This window comes from Equus asinus, chromosome 10, assembly GCF_041296235.1.
Source record: "Equus asinus isolate D_3611 breed Donkey chromosome 10, EquAss-T2T_v2, whole genome shotgun sequence".
In the NCBI taxonomy this organism is placed as follows: domain Eukaryota; kingdom Metazoa; phylum Chordata; class Mammalia; order Perissodactyla; family Equidae; genus Equus; species Equus asinus.
The window spans coordinates 108,817,482-108,836,973 of record NC_091799.1 but is presented as its reverse complement, the minus strand read 5'-3'; the positions used below and the strand labels follow the sequence as shown (position 1 = coordinate 108,836,973).

Below are 19,492 nucleotides of genomic sequence, written 5' to 3'. Positions count from 1 at the left end.
ACCTGTGACAAACAGAGCTCCATGAGATGTTGATGATTGAGGGTGCCAGTCATGGGCGGAGATGAGCTTGTCTTGGGTAATACATTCACAGTTGAGTGTACAAATGTGGGATTTGGAAGGAGGGTCCAGGCTAGGGGTGCAGATTTGAGAGTGTTTGGGGATGTTATCCAGAAATGAATCTGAGAGAAAGAGATCTGCTCTTGGGAGAGATGAATCTCATCCTGAACTTTGTTTCTGGGTTGCTTTTCTGGCCTGTCAACTGAGGAGACTCCATACGTGGTAGCAACAGCCCCTGTGCTAAAGAGCTAGGCCTTGTTTTTCTCTTTGCTCTGTCAGTATATTGTTTCGATCCCTGGCAGAAATGAAAAATAAAAAATGTTTTAGGTGGTTTTTTATTATTATTTTTAACCAGTAAAATGTCTAAGACTTCTGAATCCCCTCTGTAATTTATTTAGAGTTCCATTTCCTATGCTTTTTCAATGTATGAGAAATAAAACAGTGGAAAAAATGCCATTGAAACTAGGAAAACTGAGAGGCAGTTGAAATGCAGGAATTTGCATTCTTGTTTTAAAAGCAAGGTGACTCTTTTGGTATACTAATGAAAGTATTAGCTTTCAGATTACGTTGTTGATGTATTTGTGTCCTATTCTGTGTTTTCAGGCCACTAGGGACAGTCAGGATCAAGGCAGACCCTGTGTGTAGCCAGGTTTGAATCTGAGCTCTGCCCTCCCAGCTTCGGGAGCGTGGACAGGTCACCAAGCTTTAATTACTCATCTCTGAAAATGGGGATAACGTTACCTGGGGTTGTTGCAAAATGTAGAATTGTACATAGCAAGTAGAGTATATGTATTAACTATAATAATTATTGCCGTAGTTTTTATTGGGTTCTTTAGATAGGACCTTTCCAAGCTGGTTTTTCTTACCTAAACTAGTTGCCACAATTTCATGGTGCAAAAGGACATTCACAAATTACAACAAAACCTGAGGGATTTAACACATGCTCAGTTGTATTGAAGGTTTCAGATAAGCAGTAAAAGGAGTGTTGCAGTGCTGCTTATCATCAGCGGCAGTGTCCTCTCTCCTCACCACGGCCTTGTCAGCTATCAGACTTCCTACCGCTCCTGACCTTTCACCTTTTTTCTTTTTCCATTAATGTCCTTTGCATACCCTTTCCTTCTGTCTCCTCAAAAATGTCTTGAAAAAAATATTTGCATTTGAAATACAGACCAAGCAGTTGTTGGGTTATAAATGTTTGATCGATTGGGCTCTTTGCAGGCATATATGGTGCTGGCTGTCTGATCACGGAAGGATGCCGCGGAGAGGGTGGCATCCTCATCAACAGTCAGGGCGAAAGGTTCATGGAGCGGTACGCCCCCGTCGCAAAGGACCTGGCATCCAGAGATGTTGTGTCTCGGTCCATGACTCTGGAAATCCGGGAGGGCAGGTCTGTGTGATTGTCCCCACAGGTGTCTGAGCGCACACGTATGTACAGCACACACACGCCGCCTTTGCCTTTGGTGGCTGCTGTGGCTTCAGGCTGAGTTTCAGCACCCCACCCGCCCCACCTCTCTAGGCACGTGTGGAACATCTCTGTTGCCTCTTGTCTGTCAGTTTATGCTCTTTCTAGAGACCTGCATTTTGAGAAGTTTAGCCAGCTTGATATTGATCTCAAATCTGGAACATCATATGTGTGTTTAAGTGTGTGTGTGATAGAGGCAAACAGACACCCCCCCCACCCCCTGAAGTTAGCATGTGAGCCTCAGGTGTTGTCTTGTGTTCTAACCCACAGATGTTTTGGGACCTTCAAGGTGTGTGGGCTACTTGTTCTTCTGTAAAGCAGCGTTGGGCTCTCCATGCCCGACACTGTGCCTTACTGTGGTGACACTTGTCAAATATCTGCTGGTGGAGCCTTTAGAGGCTTTACATTTTTACATAAAAAGTCGAATGGTTCTTTGGGATATTTGGTATAAAAGGTCTTTCTCACACATTTACCAAGGGAAACATAGCAAATTGTGACCTCCCGAGACTGGAGTGTGAGCTCAGGACGGGCAGGATGTCTGTCTGTGTTGTTCGCGGCTATGTCTCCGTACCTGGTGTCCACCCTGGTGCGTCGTAGGTGCTTGGGAAAGATGTGATGAGTATTGAGGGGGAAACTGTCTTGAGCATCAAATCATGTGGAGCCTCATATGCTTCAATGATTTTGTGATCTCACGTTTTGTATAATTACTATTCTTTGTCTCATGCTGTGATGTCCTTTTTCACCAGAGGCTGTGGCCCTGAGAAGGATCATGTCTACCTGCAGTTGCACCACCTTCCCCCGCAGCAGCTGGCCACACGCCTGCCAGGCATTTCAGAGACGGCCATGATCTTCGCGGGTGTGGATGTCACCAAGGAGCCCATCCCTGTCCTTCCCACCGTGCATTATAACATGGGTGGCATTCCCACCAACTACAAGGGGCAGGTGATGCCACTGAGACCCCTTCACTGCCGGAAAGGGGGCAGGAGCAGTGGGACACCTCGCATTTGTCCCTTTGGATCTTAATTAGAGGAAAAGACAGATATTTTCCTCAAAAAAGTACTGTGTCATTTGGTAGGCTGCACTTACTTTAAATCACTGCTACCGAAGGGCAGGGGAAGGCCTTAGTTCTATTCCAGATTTTGCATTTACTGCTTAATAACAATTATTAATAATTTATAAATCCCTCCTTAGTGAAGAGCCGTAGATACAGTATCATTTGCAATTCTTTCCAGTTATAATTATTTTTCTATATGATCTTGTTATTTTTACAGTGAACTTGCAAGTTGTTTTTACAGTTAATCCCTGTGGGTGGTTTTCACTTCACAGAGAGCTTTTCAGTCAGTTACCTTATTTTAGTTCCTCACCAGGCGAGGTGGGCAGGAACTGCTCTCACACTTTATAGGTGACTCATAGGTTGGACAGTCTGATTGACAACTCGGGTCTCCTCCCTGCCCCTGCCATGCTCCCTTCGTCTGAGTCTAGGCCTGGAGTGTGGGAATAAAGGGGGTCACATCAGAGGTGGGAGGAGGTTTCTAATACACATTAGACCTGGGGTTAGGTCACAGGCGCCGCCTTCGGGGTCCTTGGACCTCGGCACAGGGTGACTGAGGGAGGAGACGACTCAGAGGGTTCCTTGTAGTGAGTGGATCAGTCCTGACTTCCTCTTTTTTCTCTGACTATGGCACAGACACTCCGCGGCAGGGGATGGGGTGGGCCTGTGCAGACTGCGCTCCTTCAGTCCTCTGTCTTCTTTCCCACAGGTTCTGAAGCATGTGAACGGCCAGGATCAGGTCGTGCCTGGCCTGTACGCTTGTGGGGAGGCCGCCTGTGCCTCAGTGCATGGCGCCAACCGTCTTGGGGCAAACTCGCTCTTGGACCTGGTTGTCTTTGGCCGGGCGTGTGCCCTGAGTATTGCAGAGTCCTGCAAACCTGGTATGTGTTTTCTTAAGTAGCCCGGCTGTCTCAGGAGGGAGAGGTTACAAAGTCTTGATTTATAATTGGAAATTCGCTTAGTGATCAGTTAGTGGTAGTATTTTTAACTTCATAGTTGAGGGTAACCTTTTTTTTGGTCAAATTTTCTTCTTTGCTCTCATGATGTCTGCTTAGAAAAGTCACTATCGGGGCTGGCCCTGTGGCCAAATGGTTAAGTTCGTGTGCTCTGTTTCGGCGGCCCAGGGTTTCGCCTGTTTGAATCCTGGGTGCGGACATGGCACCACTCATCAGGCCATGTTGAGGTGGTGTCCCACATGCGACAACTAGCAGGACCCACAACTGAAATATACAACTATGTGCTGGGGGGATTTGGGGAGAAAAAACAGTTAAAAAAAAAAAAGATTGGCAACAGTTGTTAGATGCTATCTTTAGAAAAAAGAAAAACTTAAAAAAAAGTCACTATCAGGAAATTGTTATTTTGCGGGGAAGTTTACCATATATTACTTGCCTGATATAAATGACTTGCTATGAAATCTTGTAAATAATAAGTATAAATGAATATGTGCCTTGTTCCAGGAAAATGATTGAGGCTGTTCTAGAAAGGAAATGTAACTGGTCTGTTAAAGGAGAGCGGGATGGCTTACTGTAGACAGAGGAAGGGTGGTCACCGCGGCCCTTCAGTGACAGAGTGGAGCTCAGTCACTGATCTTGCTGGGAAGAAATGCCATTTCAGTACCACGTCCTGGGAGTGTGAGTCCACACTTTCTGAGTCCCACTAAGGAGAGGACACTGTTGCTCTGACCTTCGAAAGGGTCTTCACAATGGTCACCTTGACCATTTTCCTTGGAATGACACCGAGGTGGAGGCACTGTTCCTAAGGCAAGGATGGGAGCTTCCCCGGGCCCCCACTCTTCCCAAGACATTTCACTGTGTTAATTGTTGTGTATCAGTTCTGTTTTTATTGAACAAAAGCTTTTTGTATGGATTTTAAATCGGCGAAAGTTATGCTGTAGAAACAGTGCAGTCTTGCTAACCCACTAATAAACATAGCCCTTAGTGTAACAAGGTGCTGCGCCCTTTCATGTCTGCAGCTGTCAAGATGCACCTAATAAAGAGGACAAGGCACATTTTCGGACATACTCTCCCCCTTGCTTTGACCACAGCTCAAGGCTGAAACGCCAAGGCAGGGCCTTGTCCCCATCCTTGCTGCAAACGCAGGAGTCGAGCCCACTTAGTCTGACACCAGATCTAGTGCTCATTTCACTGTAGCAGAGAGTCGGGCATCAGATCTCTCAGAGCAAACAGAAAATTGGAGGTTCCCTTTCTTTGGAAATGAGAAAAAGGAAGTTTTGTAAGAATACTTTGTCCTTTTGTATCTAAAGGATCAATGCACACTTTTTAAAATTTTTCTAAACTCAGCAGTAAAAAGAAACACCCTACCCATACAAGCAACAACTTGAATGAATCTCAATGTATTAGGCTGTATGATCCAGGCTCAAAAGCCTACATACATATGATTCTGTTTATATGACAATCTGGAAAAGGCAAAACTTGGGAATAAGTTGGATCACTGGCTGCTGGGGACTATATCCTGCTTGTGGTGGGGCTTTATGTAACTCTGTCAAAACTTGCAGAACTCTACACTAAAAATGGTATTGTACTCTAATTTAATTTTTAAAAATGAAAAAGGAAAGGAAAAAATGTTTGCACCACTACTTCCCTCCAAATGTGAACATTTTAAATGTTAAAATGTTTAAACCCTGTTCTGTGTCCTGATTATGGTGGTTACAGGAACCCATACATGTGTTAAAATTTGTAGGACTGTGCACCTAAAGAGAGAAAATTAACTCTACTGAATGATCATTTTTTAAGACATTAAAAACAAGCCAAAGAAAGAGTAGCCTGTTAGAAGAGCAGGTCCATGAGGGCCAGTGTCCAGTCTGTGGAGAGGGCGTGGCTGCTAGCAGCCCTGGTCCGCCTGCAGACCCTTGTGTCCTGCACTTCATGTGTCCTGCGTGTATTACCTGTTGAACAAAGTACATTAAAAACATGTCATCCCCCGGACCAGCCCGGTGGCGCATGGGTTAATTGCGCACATTCCGCTTTGTCAGCCTGGGGTTTGCTGGTTCGGATCTCAGGTGCAGACGTGGCACCGCTCATCAAGCCATGCTGTGGTAGGTGTCCCATGTATGAAGTAGAGGAAGATAGGCATGGATGTTAGCTCAGGGCCAGTCTTCCTCAGGGAAAAGAGGAGGATTGGCAGCAGTTAGCTCAGGGCTAATCTTACTCAAAAAAAAAAACAAAACATGTCATCCCCAACAAAAACCTTAAAAATGCTCAAAACATTTGTCTTTTTAGGAAGGCGAAAACAGCAGATCTTGAGGTTTGGGTGAGAGGGTGCAAGGATCAGGCTCAGCAGGGGACTTTAAACATGCTGCCAGCCCCCTCCCTCCTCCCTGAATGGCTCAGAACTGCGGCTCTGGAAGATGCCCTTTTTCCTTTACTAGAATAATCCTGAAAGGCCTGTTTGCACAAATCCAAGTTTTAAACTTGAGAGAGGGTTTCTGTTTTGTTCATCCAGAGATTACTTATTGGACACTACTCTGCCAGAAATTCCATCCTTATGTTACTCTTTAGCCCCAGTAAATAGGTGGTTCCTCAGGCACGGGTGGCCCTAGCAGAGTGTTAGCTCAGTTACCTGTCGCTTTCCAAACTCCCAGAAAGGTTATAGTCCACCTTTTTTGTCATTCAGAATCCATCTGGTTTTTCTAAATGTTTTTCACAAGTTAAATTCTAGCTTTCTTTTTTTAGGAGATAAAGTTCCCCCGATTAAACCAAATGCTGGGGAAGAATCTGTCATGAATCTTGACAAACTGAGGTTTGCTGATGGCAGTATAAGAACGTCGGAACTGCGACTCAGCATGCAGAAGGTAAAACCTGGACAGTGGAGTGAGCAGTCCTCCGCATTAACTAGCCCTGCACTGGGGTTTGGGGTCAGCAGCAGCAGGACATACTCCTTGCTATTTCAAATAGGAGTATAAAAGAGATGGGGCCTAAATCAGGTACAAGTGCATGTCTTTCCACAGAGAAGCTGGAGGGAGCCGCCCAGGGCAGAAATAACAGCCCTGCACATCTGGGAGTCAGTCTTCTCTTGTGCACTCCAGGGTGCTTGTGTGTGGCTTCCCTCCCCAGGTCGTCTCTGGCCATCGTCTATGTCACAGCCTGAAGGAGCAGAAGCTCAATGCCCAGCTGGGAGCTTCCCTTGACAGTCTTCCCGAAATCCCAGCACTTCTCACTGTCAAGAAAGTCATCCCATCATCACACCCAGCTTCTGGCAGCTCTGGGAAATGTCCTTAAATTAGGCCCATTGCTGCCCCTCCATAAAATCAGGAAGAGGAGAGTGTGGATAGTGGGTGGTACCGTACGTAATCTGTGCATTGGTTAGAGTACTCACCTTCCAGATGAGCATGTCCAGTGGAACATTCTGTGAGAATGGAGATGTTCCATGTCTTTGACCACATGTGACTGGAGCATCTGAAATGTGGCCAGTCTGACTCAAGAACTGAATTTTTATTTTATTTCATTTCAGTTTTAATATAATTAGCTACATGTGGTTGGTGGCCATTGCATTGGATAATACAGGTTTAGATAATATAAAAATAAAATGTAAAGCAGTTAAGAATCAAACTCTTCTAATACATAAATTCTTGGTCTGTGAATGAGATCTCTGTCCACTTGAAATTATTTGCAAGAATTTCTGAGTAGGGGCATTTTCTGAAAAGGAGCCCCTTGCTTTAGTCATATCCCTAAAGGGATCCAGTGGGACATACACATAAACACCACCCAAAGAAAAAATGTCACGTACTGCCGTTCTCATAGGACTGATTCTGTCTTCAGGTGAGACGGCTTCAGGGAGCCATCATGGAAGGTGAGGAAAATAGGTAAAGAAACAAGCACCTTTAAGGAAAAGCAGTCAAGTGGTACTGCACAGGACTTTTGTAGGGTGCTGATACCAGGGTTGGAGGTCAGTAAGGACAGGTCTGATCATTGCATAGGCTATGGGGACCTATGTTCAGATAGGAAAATGTCAAATCCTTGAAAGATTTGAAAAAGGTAGTGCTAGAGACATTACCGCAAACAAGGCATGTATCGGTGTCTGCTGTGTGCCAGGCAGTGTTCATGAGGCCAGAGTGAGCACTGAGCAAAACAAAAATTCCTGCCCTCGTGGATTGACATTTGAGTGGAGGGGAAGCAGTTTTTCTCCTGATTCCAGCTAATCAGTAAGAAACAAAAAAGAAATGAGGTATATATTGAAAAGGAATAGACGGAATTGTCATTACTTGCCAATGTGATTACCTGAAAATTCCAGGAGAATAAATTGAAAACCTAGTAAAAACAATACAAGAATGAAGTAAGGTGTTTGGATAAAAGATTCATATACAAAAATCAGTAGCTTTCCAATATGCCAGCAGTAATCCATTCAAATGTTAATAGCTCATTTGCACTGCAGCCACCACAGTTTAAAATGCCTTGAATAAACCTAACTAGAAATAGGTAAAAAGGGTATGAAAAAATATGAATACTGAAGGACATAAAAGAATGTTTTAACAGTTTATTTACTAGATTCTAAGACTTTTTTCCATTTGCTCTTCCTGAGAAACCATGACATTGATGGTGTGCATTATAATCTTATAATTACGTAACACTCTAAAGAAATAGATGAAAAGTCTATTAAGTAGAATTAAATTAGGAAGTGGTTAGTCTCATATTGGTAGAGGAGGAGACATCTTGATTAATGGAACAAAGTCACGTCCAGAAATAGGCCTGGGTCCGTCCTGTGAGCATATGATGAAGGGGTTTTTTTTTTTTTTTTTAAAGATTTTATTTTTTCCTTTTTCTCCCCAAAGCTCCCCCGGTACATAGTTGTGTATTCTTCGTTGTGAGTTCTTCTAGTTGTGGCATGTGGGACGCTGCCTCAGTGTGGTCTGATGAGCAGTGCCATGTCCGCACCCAGGATTCGAACTAACGAAACACTGGGCCGCCTGCAGCGGAGCGCGCGAACTTAACCACTCGGCCACGGGGCCAGCCCCTGATGAAGGGGTTTTTAAGAGGGATGAAAGGAAAGATCAGTCAATGATAGGAAACAAAGATAGATCCCACTTCTCAGCAGACTTAAGTAAGTTTCAGGTTTATTTTGTATCACATTTCTTATGAGCATAAACAGGAAAGCTATGAAGTACTTAATACAGGAGGAGTTTTTACAGAATAACCAGAAGAGCAAACAGTGAGGGTTCCTGGGCTTCTTACTTCTCCCTCTACCTCACCGCTCACTGCTGACGCTGACCACCTCATAGTCTTAGCACTTCTCAGCTTGTATCACCAAGAGGTGTCTGCTGGTTCCTCTGACATTTACCACCAGACCTCATAAGTGGGCAGCAAGGCGTCCTGTGACCAGCACAGGGCTGCTGTCTCCTCGGGAATTCATGGTGGAGTGCTTATACCCTGTCCGCCACCATTCAGTATGTCCTACCTCAAAAGAAATCTGCTTGGAATCACTGATCCTGGGTGTGTTCCGGAAACTCTGCCTGCCATAGTTGCAGAATATTCCACTTTAAATAATGTATGTGGGTTTGGTTTAGGACATGTACTTGAGCCAGCTCTGATGGCCTGGTGGTTAAAGTTCGGCGCTCTTACTGCTTGAGTGGCCCAGGTTCGCTTCCTGGTTGCAGAACCACACCACTCGTCTGTTGGTTGCCATGCTGTGGCAGCGGCTCATGTAGAAGAACTAGAAGGACCCTAACTTAGAATATACGACCATGCACTGGGCCTTTGTGGAGAAAAAAAAAAAGAGGAAGACTGGCAACAGATATTAACCAGGGTGAATCTTTTCCCTGCAAAAAAAAAAAAAGACACATACTTAGTAGAAACTTTTTTTTTTTTAAAGATTTTATTTTTTTCCTTTTTCTCCCCAAAGCCCCCTGGTACATAGTTGTATATTCTTCGTTGTGGGTCTTTCTAGTTGTGGCATGTGGGATGCTGCCTCAGCGTGGTTTGATGAGCAGTGCCATGTCCACGCCCAGGATTCGAACCAACAAAACACTGGGCCGCCTGCAGCGGAGCGCGCAAACTTAACCACTCGGCCACGGGGCAAACCCCAGTAGAAACATTTTTTTAAAGCTTTAATCAAAACTTCATTTTAATATCCACTATGATAAAAACTCCCAACAATGTAGGTATAGAGGGAATATACCTCAACGTAGTAGAGGCCATATATGACAGGCCCACAGCCAACATCATACTCAACAGTGAAAAGCTGAAAGCTTTTCCTCTAAGATCAGGAATAAGACAAGGGTGTCCACTCTTGCCACTCCTACTCAACATAGTATTGGAAGCCCTAGCCAGAGCAATTAGGTGGGAAGAAGAAACAAAAGGGATCAGAAGTAGAAAGGAAGAAGTAAAACTGTCACTATTTACAGATGACGTGATACTATATCTAGAAAACCCTAAAGACTCCACCAAAAATCTGTTAAAACTAACACATAAATGAATCCAGTAAAGTTGCAGGATACAAAATCAATATACAAAAATCTGTTTCATTGCTATATATGCTAATAATGAACTATTAGAAAGAGAAGTTAAGAAAACAGTCCTATTTCCAATTGCATCAAACAGAATAAAATACCTAGGAATAAATTTGACCAAGGAAGTGAAGACCTGTAAACTGAAAACTATAAAACATTAGTGAAAGAAATTGAAGAAGACACAAATAAATGGAAATATATTCCATGCTCATGGATTGAAAGAATTAAGATTGTTAAAATTTCCATACTACCCAAAGCAATCTACAGGATTCAGTGCAATCTTTATCAAAATTCCAATGGCATTTTTCACGGAAATAGAAAAAATAACCCTAAAATTTGTATGGAATCATAAAAGACCCTGAACAGCCAAAGCAATCTTGAGAAAGAACAACAAAGATGGAGCCATTATGCTCCCTGACTTTAAACTTTGTTACAAAGCTATAGTAATCAAAACAGTAGGGTATTGGCATAAAAATGGACTATAGATCAATGGGATAGAATAGAGAGCCCAGAAGCAAACCTACACATATATGGTCAATTAGTTTACAACAAAGGAGCCAAGAATATACAGTGGGGAAAGGACAGTCACCAGTATATGGTGTTAGGAAAACTGGACCCCTTTCTTATACCATACACAGGAGTTAACTCAAAACGGGTTTAAAGACTTGAACGTACGACCTGAAACTACAAAACTCTAGAAAAAAACCTAGGCAGTAAGCTCCTTGACATCTGTCTTGGTGATGAATTTTTTAATCTGACACCCAAAGCAAAGGCAACAAAAGCAAAAATAAATAAGTGAGGCTACATGAAACAAAAGCTTCTGCACAATAAAGGAAACCATCAACAAAATAAAAAGGCAGCCTACCTAATGGGAGAAAATATGTGCAAACCATTAATCCGATAAGCGGCTGATATCCAAAATAATAAAGAGTTCATACATCTCAACAACAAAGAAACAACCCAATTAAAAAATGGGCAGAGGACCTGAATAGACATTTTCCCAAAGAAGACATACAGATGGCCATGAAAAGATGCTCAACATCGCTAGTCATCAGGGAAGTGCAAATCAAAACCACAATGAGATATCACCTCATACCTATTAGAATGGCTGTCATCAAAAAGACAAGAAACGGCAAGTGTTGACAAGGGTGTGGAGAAAAGAGAACTGTTGTGCACTGTTGGTGGGAATGTAAACTGGTACAGCCACTACAGAAAATAATATGGAGGTTCCTCAAAAAATTAAAAATGGAACTACCATATGATCCAGCAATTCCACTTCTAGGATATGTATCCAAAGAAAACAAAAATACTAACTTGAAAAGATGTATGCTCCCCATGTTCATTGCAGCAGCATTTATGGTAGTCAAGATGTGGAAACAACCTAAGTGTCCATTGATGGGTGGGTAAAGAAGATGTAGTGTGTATATATATACAATAGAATATTATTCAGCCATAAAAAAGAATGAAATCCTGCCATTTGCGACAACATGGATGGACCTTGAGGGCATTATGCTGAATGAAATAAGTCAGATGGAGAGAGACAAATACCATTTGATCTCACTCACATGTGGAATCTTAAAAGAAAAAAGTTCATAGATAGAACAGGTTCGTGGTTGCCAGAGGCAGGGGGTGGAAGGTGGGCAAAATTTGTGAAAGTGGTCAAAAACTACAAACTTTGAGTTATAACATAGGTCTTGGGGATGTAATGGTGACTATGGTTAATAATAACTGTGTTGCATATTTGAAAGTTGCTAAGAGACTATGTCTTAAAATTTCTCATAAACAAAAAAATTTCATTTTAAAATTCAGAGTAATAAACTCAGTCTGAACTTCCTGGTTTTTCTATTTAATTTACATAAATATTTTACCAAAAAATGAAATACATTAAGAAGAAAATCTGAAAGTTTAAGAGTTCTTGGTGTGGCTTCTTCATATGGCTTAAAAGTTTAGAAATATTTCGTATTACAGTCGATGCAAAGTCATGCTGCAGTGTTCCGTGTGGGAAGCGTGTTACAGGAAGGCTGTGAGAAAATTAGCCAGCTCTACGGAGACCTTAAGCATCTGAAGACGTTTGACAGAGGTGAGCGGTTTGCAGGCCCTTGCACATAATTGGGGTGCTGATGTCTGCAGGGTGGGCTGCTTCAGGGCCGTGTCCGTCCAATTAGCGCCAACATCATCCCACCCTGGCTCTCTCAGGGGACCCTGGTGAGCCCATGGCTAAGCCCAAAGCGCCCATCTGACTGGGTCCTGTCTGTCTCTCACGGGTGCCTTGTGTGTCCCCAGGAATGGTCTGGAATACTGACCTGGTGGAGACCCTGGAGCTGCAGAACCTGATGCTTTGCGCGCTTCAGACGATTTATGGAGCAGAGGCCCGGAAGGAGTCACGTGGTGCTCACGCCAGGGAAGATTACAAGGTGCGCCTTGGTGATAAACCCCGTGTGTACCTGTGTCTTCTCCCCACTGGCATTGCCCAGTCCCTGACCCACACTTTCTCTGCATGGCACCCCGTTTTCCTACAAGTAAATTGAGAAAAATGATTTTTCTTCTTCTGATAAACTTTCATAACTTTGTTCTCACCATGCTCAGTACTAGGGTGACCCTCCTTCTTGCTTTGGATTAGCATCTACTCCCCAAAAATGTCCATACATACTTTTTAGAGACGTGTACTAAGATATGTGGAAGTGAAAACACAGGTTGTCCAGGATTTACTTTGAAACACTTTGGTAAAAGACAGAGAGAGGGGCAGGGCTGGCCCCGTGTCTGAGTGGTTAAGTTCATGTGCTCCACTTCAGTGGCCCAGAGTTTCACCCGTTCAGATCTCTAAGCAGGACACGCTCGTCCTTACTAGGGCAAAGGATAGAGTGCAGCCCGAGTCCTGTTGCCAGAAAGTGCTAATTTATTGACTTAAAATGATGAGTAAATCATTGTTTCAGACCTGCCCTCTGGTCTGGAGAGGGATCCTAGATGCTCATCTTGGATCACTGTTTTTTTTAAATGAACTGATTTTTATGCAGAGCACACTTGTCAGATTCTGCCAGGAAAGAGCACTCAGCATATGATCGCAAAAAATCATGGAAAGGGGAGCTTGGGGGCAAATGCAAGTTATAGAGGATACATGTCAGCAAAGCTGGAGCCCCTTCCCACAGGACAGACACAGACTTTGGTTCAGGGCAGTGTTGGGCTCACTGTTAGCGGCTGTACTAGTTGACTGGATGTGGATGAATGGGGAAATTGGCAAGAGGAATTAGATTTTAATTTACTGTGACGTTTTATTAATTTACCCTCCACCGATTGGGGCTGGATTAGTTTTGCCTTGTATTTGGTTTGAAGACTGGTGAGCATACTTGTCATGTGTACTGAAGGACTGGAAGCTTCTCCAGGCTGTAGGTTGGCAGTTTGTGTGGCTGGGATGAACATGTCTTCATTTCACGTGGTCACAGCAGACACGCAGGTCCTGCTCAGCCTAGGAGAGCTCATCCCATAGTTGCATGTTCAGGAATGAGGGAATGTGCAGCAGCCCCACTTGCCCCTGGGTAAGAGGTCTCACTTCTGCCCACCCCCACACTCGCCTCCCTCAGTGGAAACAGAGCCCAGTGTTTGGATCTTTTGGTTTTTATCTGAAGAGGCTCTTGTAGTGTTATCTGTTACCATGTGCAAGATATTCCTTAATGGTGTTCAGCTTCTCTTGAAGAGTTTTTGAAAATTTTCATAGAATTGCTAAAATTAAAACAGTTAAATAAAAAAGCCTGAAAGGAGAAGGCAAAATCTCCCAGAGTACCAAGCAGAAAGACAAAGTGTTTGATAAACTTCTAAGTACATAAAAGATCAATCTAATTCCAACATCCATCCTTAGGAGTTGTAGAAACGCAGAAATGGAGCTGGACTCTCACTGCTGCTGCAAACCCACTGCCCAGCCGTGTGGCCTGCGCGGGTCCTGACCTTGTGTCAGGGGCTTGTGCAGTGGTGGAAATGGAATGAGGAAGGGCGTGGGAGGCCCTAGGATGGGCTGGCACAGAGTGAGGGGCCTGTCAATAACTAGAGGACACAGCTGGCAAATGAACCACATTCTTCTTGCGTGTGATACTTAGTGGCACCCTATTTCATACTCTTTTCTTTTAGATCAGATATATACAAACGGTTTTTCATTAGGAATTGTAGAGGGGGGAGGGACATGGGTTGAAAAATGGACTAGGAAGTTCCCAGCACTCTCCGAATAAGGTCAGCTTGGGATGGTGGAGCACCTTGTTGAATGAGCTCTGAGGGGTTCATATCAGACTGCTCTCATGTATCATTTTAATGAGTTTGCCATGTTTTCTGGTTATATTGCTTTGTTAGAGTGATGAGAAATTTGGAATGGAATTGCTGATGACATTTTCTGAAATAAACTTACTTTCTCTGGCCTCAGGTGCGGATTGATGAGTATGATTACTCCAAGCCCATCCAGGGGCAGCAGAAGAAGCCATTTGAGGAGCACTGGAGGAAGCATACTCTTTCCTATGTCGATGTCAAGACCGGGAAGGTACGTGGGAGTGTGTTCTGCTCACATATGCACTGATACATGCGCTGTCCCACATGTTCTGCAGCTCAGCATTTGAGGCACTGGGAGGAGCAGCATGGGTTTAAATCAACTGTTGACAGATTTAAGACACCACTGAAAAAGACACTGTCAGTCAGGCTTGTGCCTAGAAACAGAATCCAGCCTGGGTCAGGGGTTCAGTATCCAGCATGGGTGGGTGGCTCTCCACAGCATTGGCACCACGCAGGGATGAGTGCCCAAGGCCTGGTGGCAGGGGAGGAGATGGTGATTCTGGAGCCACCGAGAGCCAAGGTCAGGGGGTGGGAGGTGGGACAGCAGGGCACCCCTCCCTTCCCATTGGCTGGACCACCTGGAAGCAGCCTCAGGGGAGCCTGGGGGTGCTGTGCAGCCCTTAACATCCCCTGGGTGGAGAGCAGGTGGAGGACGGGGGGTGGTGGGCAGGGTCCTGGGAAAAACTAGCTGAGATTGCGGTAGATTCTCACGGTTCTTTCCACCCACACACAGTTCACCCATTTGGTATTTCTTCCAGAGATATAATTAAGATATAAAGTGTTTACCCTAAGTTTTTCATAGCTTGTAAGGGATAGTCCCTATCATTTATTTGGGTCTACAGAAATTAAGTTGCGCTCTGTCATTATTACTCAATGTAGAGTGCCTAGTGTGTCCATTTAATTCAGGCAGGCAGAAATTTTCGTGATTTTTCATGAAGGCTATTTTCTGACGGTGTATACAAAGAAGTCAAACCTCCCTCTCTTAGTACAAGCCTATTTTTAATAATGTTTGAGGGTTTTTTACGATTATAAAAGAAACATATGCTCATTTTAGAAAGTATAGAGAGTACAAAGAGAATAAAGAAAATTAATATTTATAAGCTCACCAATCAGAGATAGCCTTTATCATTTTGCAAATTTCTTTCAAGTTTTGTGTGTATGTATACATCTTATGTGTATGTATATAAATATTCGCTTAAAACTAGAAAAAACGAAGTAAATATGTGAAGTATGACAGATTTCACCTACTTTTTGAGCGTTATCGTAGAGCATCAAGAATTTTGTACAGTGTTATTTTAATTGCTGTGTTCCACTACGTGGATTTACCATAAATTACATAGCCAGTCCCCTGTTGTGCATTTTAGATCATTTTCAAGTTTGTTATTGAAAAATAGTTCAGTGAATACCTTTGTTCTTAAGTTCCTGAATATTTGTCCGCAAATCTAATTCTATAGTCGATTTTTCAAAAGAGCACAAGAGAGTGCTGTTTGTACATTTCTGTGTTCTAACTTACCACTGACCGTTTTTAAGGTCTCGCTGGAATACAGACCCGTAATCGACAGGACTTTAAACGAGGCTGACTGCGCCACAGTGCCCCCGGCCATTCGCTCCTACTGATGGGAACGGAGCTGACCCCCCGTGGAATTATGTATCATAGCTCATGTGTGTATTCATATCATGACGGCTTTTTAAAATTCTGTACTCTCGTGAACAAGGAGTGCCATGCGAACAGAGATTGTCTACCCAGTGGCCAGCCCCTTGCCAGTAAAAAACAGCCAGGAAATGTTAAGCTTACCTTTATCCCTTGCTTCATTCTTGTGAAATAATAAAACTGGGCACGATTCTTAAATAACATGTAAGTTACTAATTTGCTCTCAAGTCCATTTAAAATCTTACAGTGTTTGACGTTAGGCATATTTGTTGACTGAAATATAAAATGTGATTTTCTTTTTATTCTGTTAAATCGAAATCTAGAAATTTTGTTGTATATATTTAAATAAAAATGAATTTTGGTGCCTGACAGCAAATGAAGAAACAGTTCCTCCTTATTCTGAGTAAGCAGGTGGTTTAATATGTGAACATGTGTCCTGGAGTATTCAAGTAACTAAATACTAAACGAGGCAGATGTGGTTGTACATGGATTTCTTCCTTCCCCACTTCCTTTCAGATGCTGCTCAAGATCACCTTCCAAATTCTTGTCTCAGGGTCCGCTTCTGTAGAATCCAATCCAAGGCAATTTGGTTCGTTCATTTCAGACTCTGTTTTTCAATTTTAGGGATTGTCTTTAAAAATTTAAAGTTTATTAATGTGTAAAACATTTACATGATTTCCAAGTCCATTGAATTCAGAGCTCACCTCCTTAATTTTCACTGCATCCTCTCCTCTCTCTGTTCCATAGCAACCACTTTATCTTTCTAGTGAGTGTTTTAAGAAAAAAGAAAGCAAATAAATACTTGCCTTATATTATAGAGTGTTGTGCACCTTGCCTATATGCCCTGGAGGTCATTCCTTGTCGTCAGCAGTCTTCCTCATTCCTTCCTGTGGTGCCGAGAACTCCACTGCATGAACGTACCTTCTCCCCTAGTGATAGACGTTCTTGTTCCAATATTGCAAATGCCACAATGAATAACTCTGTGTGTGAAGTTGTTTTCTTTGCCAGCTTCTTTGAGGCAGAGTCCTAGAAGTAGAATTGCTGGGTCAAAGGGTAAATGCACTTGTCATTTTGTTAGATGTTGCCAAATTCTGTTCCATAGGCCTGCGACATTCTGCATTCCCACCAGCAAGGTACAAGAGTCCCTGTTTCCCACAGCTTTTCAAAGTAAGTAATGATGGCAAGCTTTTGGATGGTCGCCAGTCAGATAATGAGAAGTTTTATCTTAGTATAGCTTTTCTTTTTTTTGTTGTTGGCATTTTTAACAGCTTTTTTTGAGGTATAATCAGCAGATGATAGTGAACATGCTCACCACTGCCAAGTTTCCTCCTGCCCCTTTCTCCACACTAGTCTGCAGGGAACCAGTGACCTACTTTCTCTTGAAGATTTGTTTGCATTCTCTACACTTTATATAAGTGGAATCATACAGCATGTACTTTGGTTTTATTTGGCTTCTCTTACTCAGCATGATGATTCTGAGATTCGTCCATGCTGCTGAATCCATAGTTCAGGAGCAAGGGGACTCGTGTGTCTTGTGGGTTGACGGCTGTATCCGGGTTGTCACCTCTTGGCCCTTCCAAACTGCTCCGTCTCTTCTGCCTGCCCTGTGCTGCTCTTGTACCTGCTCCAGGCCACACTTCTATGCCAAAGCCCTCAGGCAGAGTCACAGGTACTTGGGGCAAGAAGCTACAGGTCTCATGAGTGCTAAGGGAGTGTGCCTGGCCATGTGGCATCAAGTGTCTGCAACCCAACTGCAAATCCAACTGTGACAGTCACATGGGAAAGTGTTATTTCAAGTGGCATTAAAACATAGTACTTTGAGCCTACAATTTAGTGAACTATAGTCTAAAGACAAATGGGGCCACTGGAAATCCTAAATTTCAATCAGTAAGTGCATTATTGGTAGTAATATTGATATTCATTGTTTGAAATTGTGTAGTGTGAGTTAAAGCCAATAACTAATTAGGTTAATGTTAAAACTAAGGTTTTTCTGAGAAAGAATAAAGACTCGAAATCAGAGTTAGGTAAAACCCTGTAATACTAAATTTGGAATAGAAATATGTGTAAATTCATTCTTTTCTTTGTTCTTTTAAAAAATATACATTTCCTAGCTCTGGTCCAGTCGCAGTGGACACTCAAGCACCTGGATTGGGGTCTCTGCAAACCCAACCCTGCTGAAAGAAACCAGTTTTCCTTGAAGAATTGTGATTCCTGGGCTGGGGGAGGAAATGTGCAAGATGAGCCTGAAACAGTTTTCTGAGCCAGAAAGCAAGGAAACCATCAAAGACCACTGGAACTATATCATAAAGCGCATGAGAGCCAGCAAACCATGGCCGCATCTGATTGGAGCAGATTGAATATATTAAAAACTGAATTCATGATGATACTTTTTTAAAAAGCCAAAAGCATATAATTGGTCTCACTTAGAAGTCACTATGGCACTAACTCCTGACACTGAAAACGGACAGTTAGAGGAGAATAATGAAATGATTATCCTGCCTTTTCTCTACAAATTGCAATTCAGGATAACCTGCTTGATCAGGGAAAGTTCTTTACAGAGGAATTCCTGCAGGTAAATGAGTAAGGAATGATAGAATTTAAAGATTGCCATTTCACAATCCCTAATGCAGTGGTTCTTGAACTTGCATGTGCATCAGAATGACCTGGGATTGTTTGAGAATTCCCTGGCCCACCCCAGAACTTCTGATTCAGGAGGTCCTGGGGTTGCGCTCGAGAATTTGCATTTCTAATGTATCCAGGGACTACACTTTGAAAACCACCTGCATGGAATAATGTGGTCCAGCAAACATGAAGGAGGTAATTTTCAGGAGAAAGTAACAGGTGGAAAGATGACTGACAACCTCAGACAGCTTCATCCCAACCAGCAGGTGTAATAAGGAAGTATATGCCAAAGCATTCTAAGTGGAAGTATTAATATGGGTATTCTGGCAACATTTAAGTGTCAGGACAATGAATTAAAAGCTAGCACTAGCACAGGTGCCCCTGAAGCCCAGTAGGATGAGAACAGAAGGGCCGATTTGGTTTAAAGAAAGAACTTATGTCTGTCTGCTACTTCTGAACCAAAAACAAACCGTCAAACTATTTTCATCAATATTCTGAGACCAAGAAAACTACTGAGGAGTGAGGAGTCTTAGAAATGTAAGTTTCTATGGGACTCTGCTAGTTAGTGAGCCATAGGCAGTATTTCAAACTGGAAATGTTTTGTAAAGTGTCTGCTCAAGGTTTCTAAATGAACCCACTTGTATTAGGAGAATTGACAAACCAGAGAAGTAATAAAATAAGGGTCAAGATAAAAAGGAAATAGAATACTGCCCAGAGAGAAGATGTGGATAGTTTCCAATGTTGGTCAAAAGGAGCAAAAAAGTAAGATACATGGATACTTGCACTGTCTATAGCGATAGCCACATGCCTGTTTACATTTCAGTTCATTAAAATTACATGAAATTTAAAATTCTGTCCCCCAGTCACCTTGATCCATTT

The 19,492-nt window shown here is 42.9% G+C and overlaps 1 protein-coding gene across 2 annotated transcripts in view; it reads left to right on the top strand.

The window, feature by feature from the left end:
* SDHA (succinate dehydrogenase complex flavoprotein subunit A) overlaps positions 1-16,808 on the top strand; it is a 28,450-nt gene extending 11,642 nt beyond the window's left edge. For both annotated transcript variants that reach the window (XM_014848468.3, XM_014848467.3), the window contains exons 8-15: positions 1,276-1,444; positions 2,266-2,461; positions 3,280-3,451; positions 6,263-6,381; positions 12,001-12,112; positions 12,316-12,446; positions 14,438-14,551; positions 15,871-16,808. In XM_014848468.3, the coding sequence (XP_014703954.3) occupies positions 1,276-1,444; positions 2,266-2,461; positions 3,280-3,451; positions 6,263-6,381; positions 12,001-12,112; positions 12,316-12,446; positions 14,438-14,551; positions 15,871-15,957 (1,100 nt within the window). In that variant the 3' untranslated portion in view covers positions 15,958-16,808. The remainder of the gene's footprint in view (positions 1-1,275; positions 1,445-2,265; positions 2,462-3,279; positions 3,452-6,262; positions 6,382-12,000; positions 12,113-12,315; positions 12,447-14,437; positions 14,552-15,870) is intronic.
* The last annotated feature ends 2,684 nt before the right edge of the window (positions 16,809-19,492 follow it).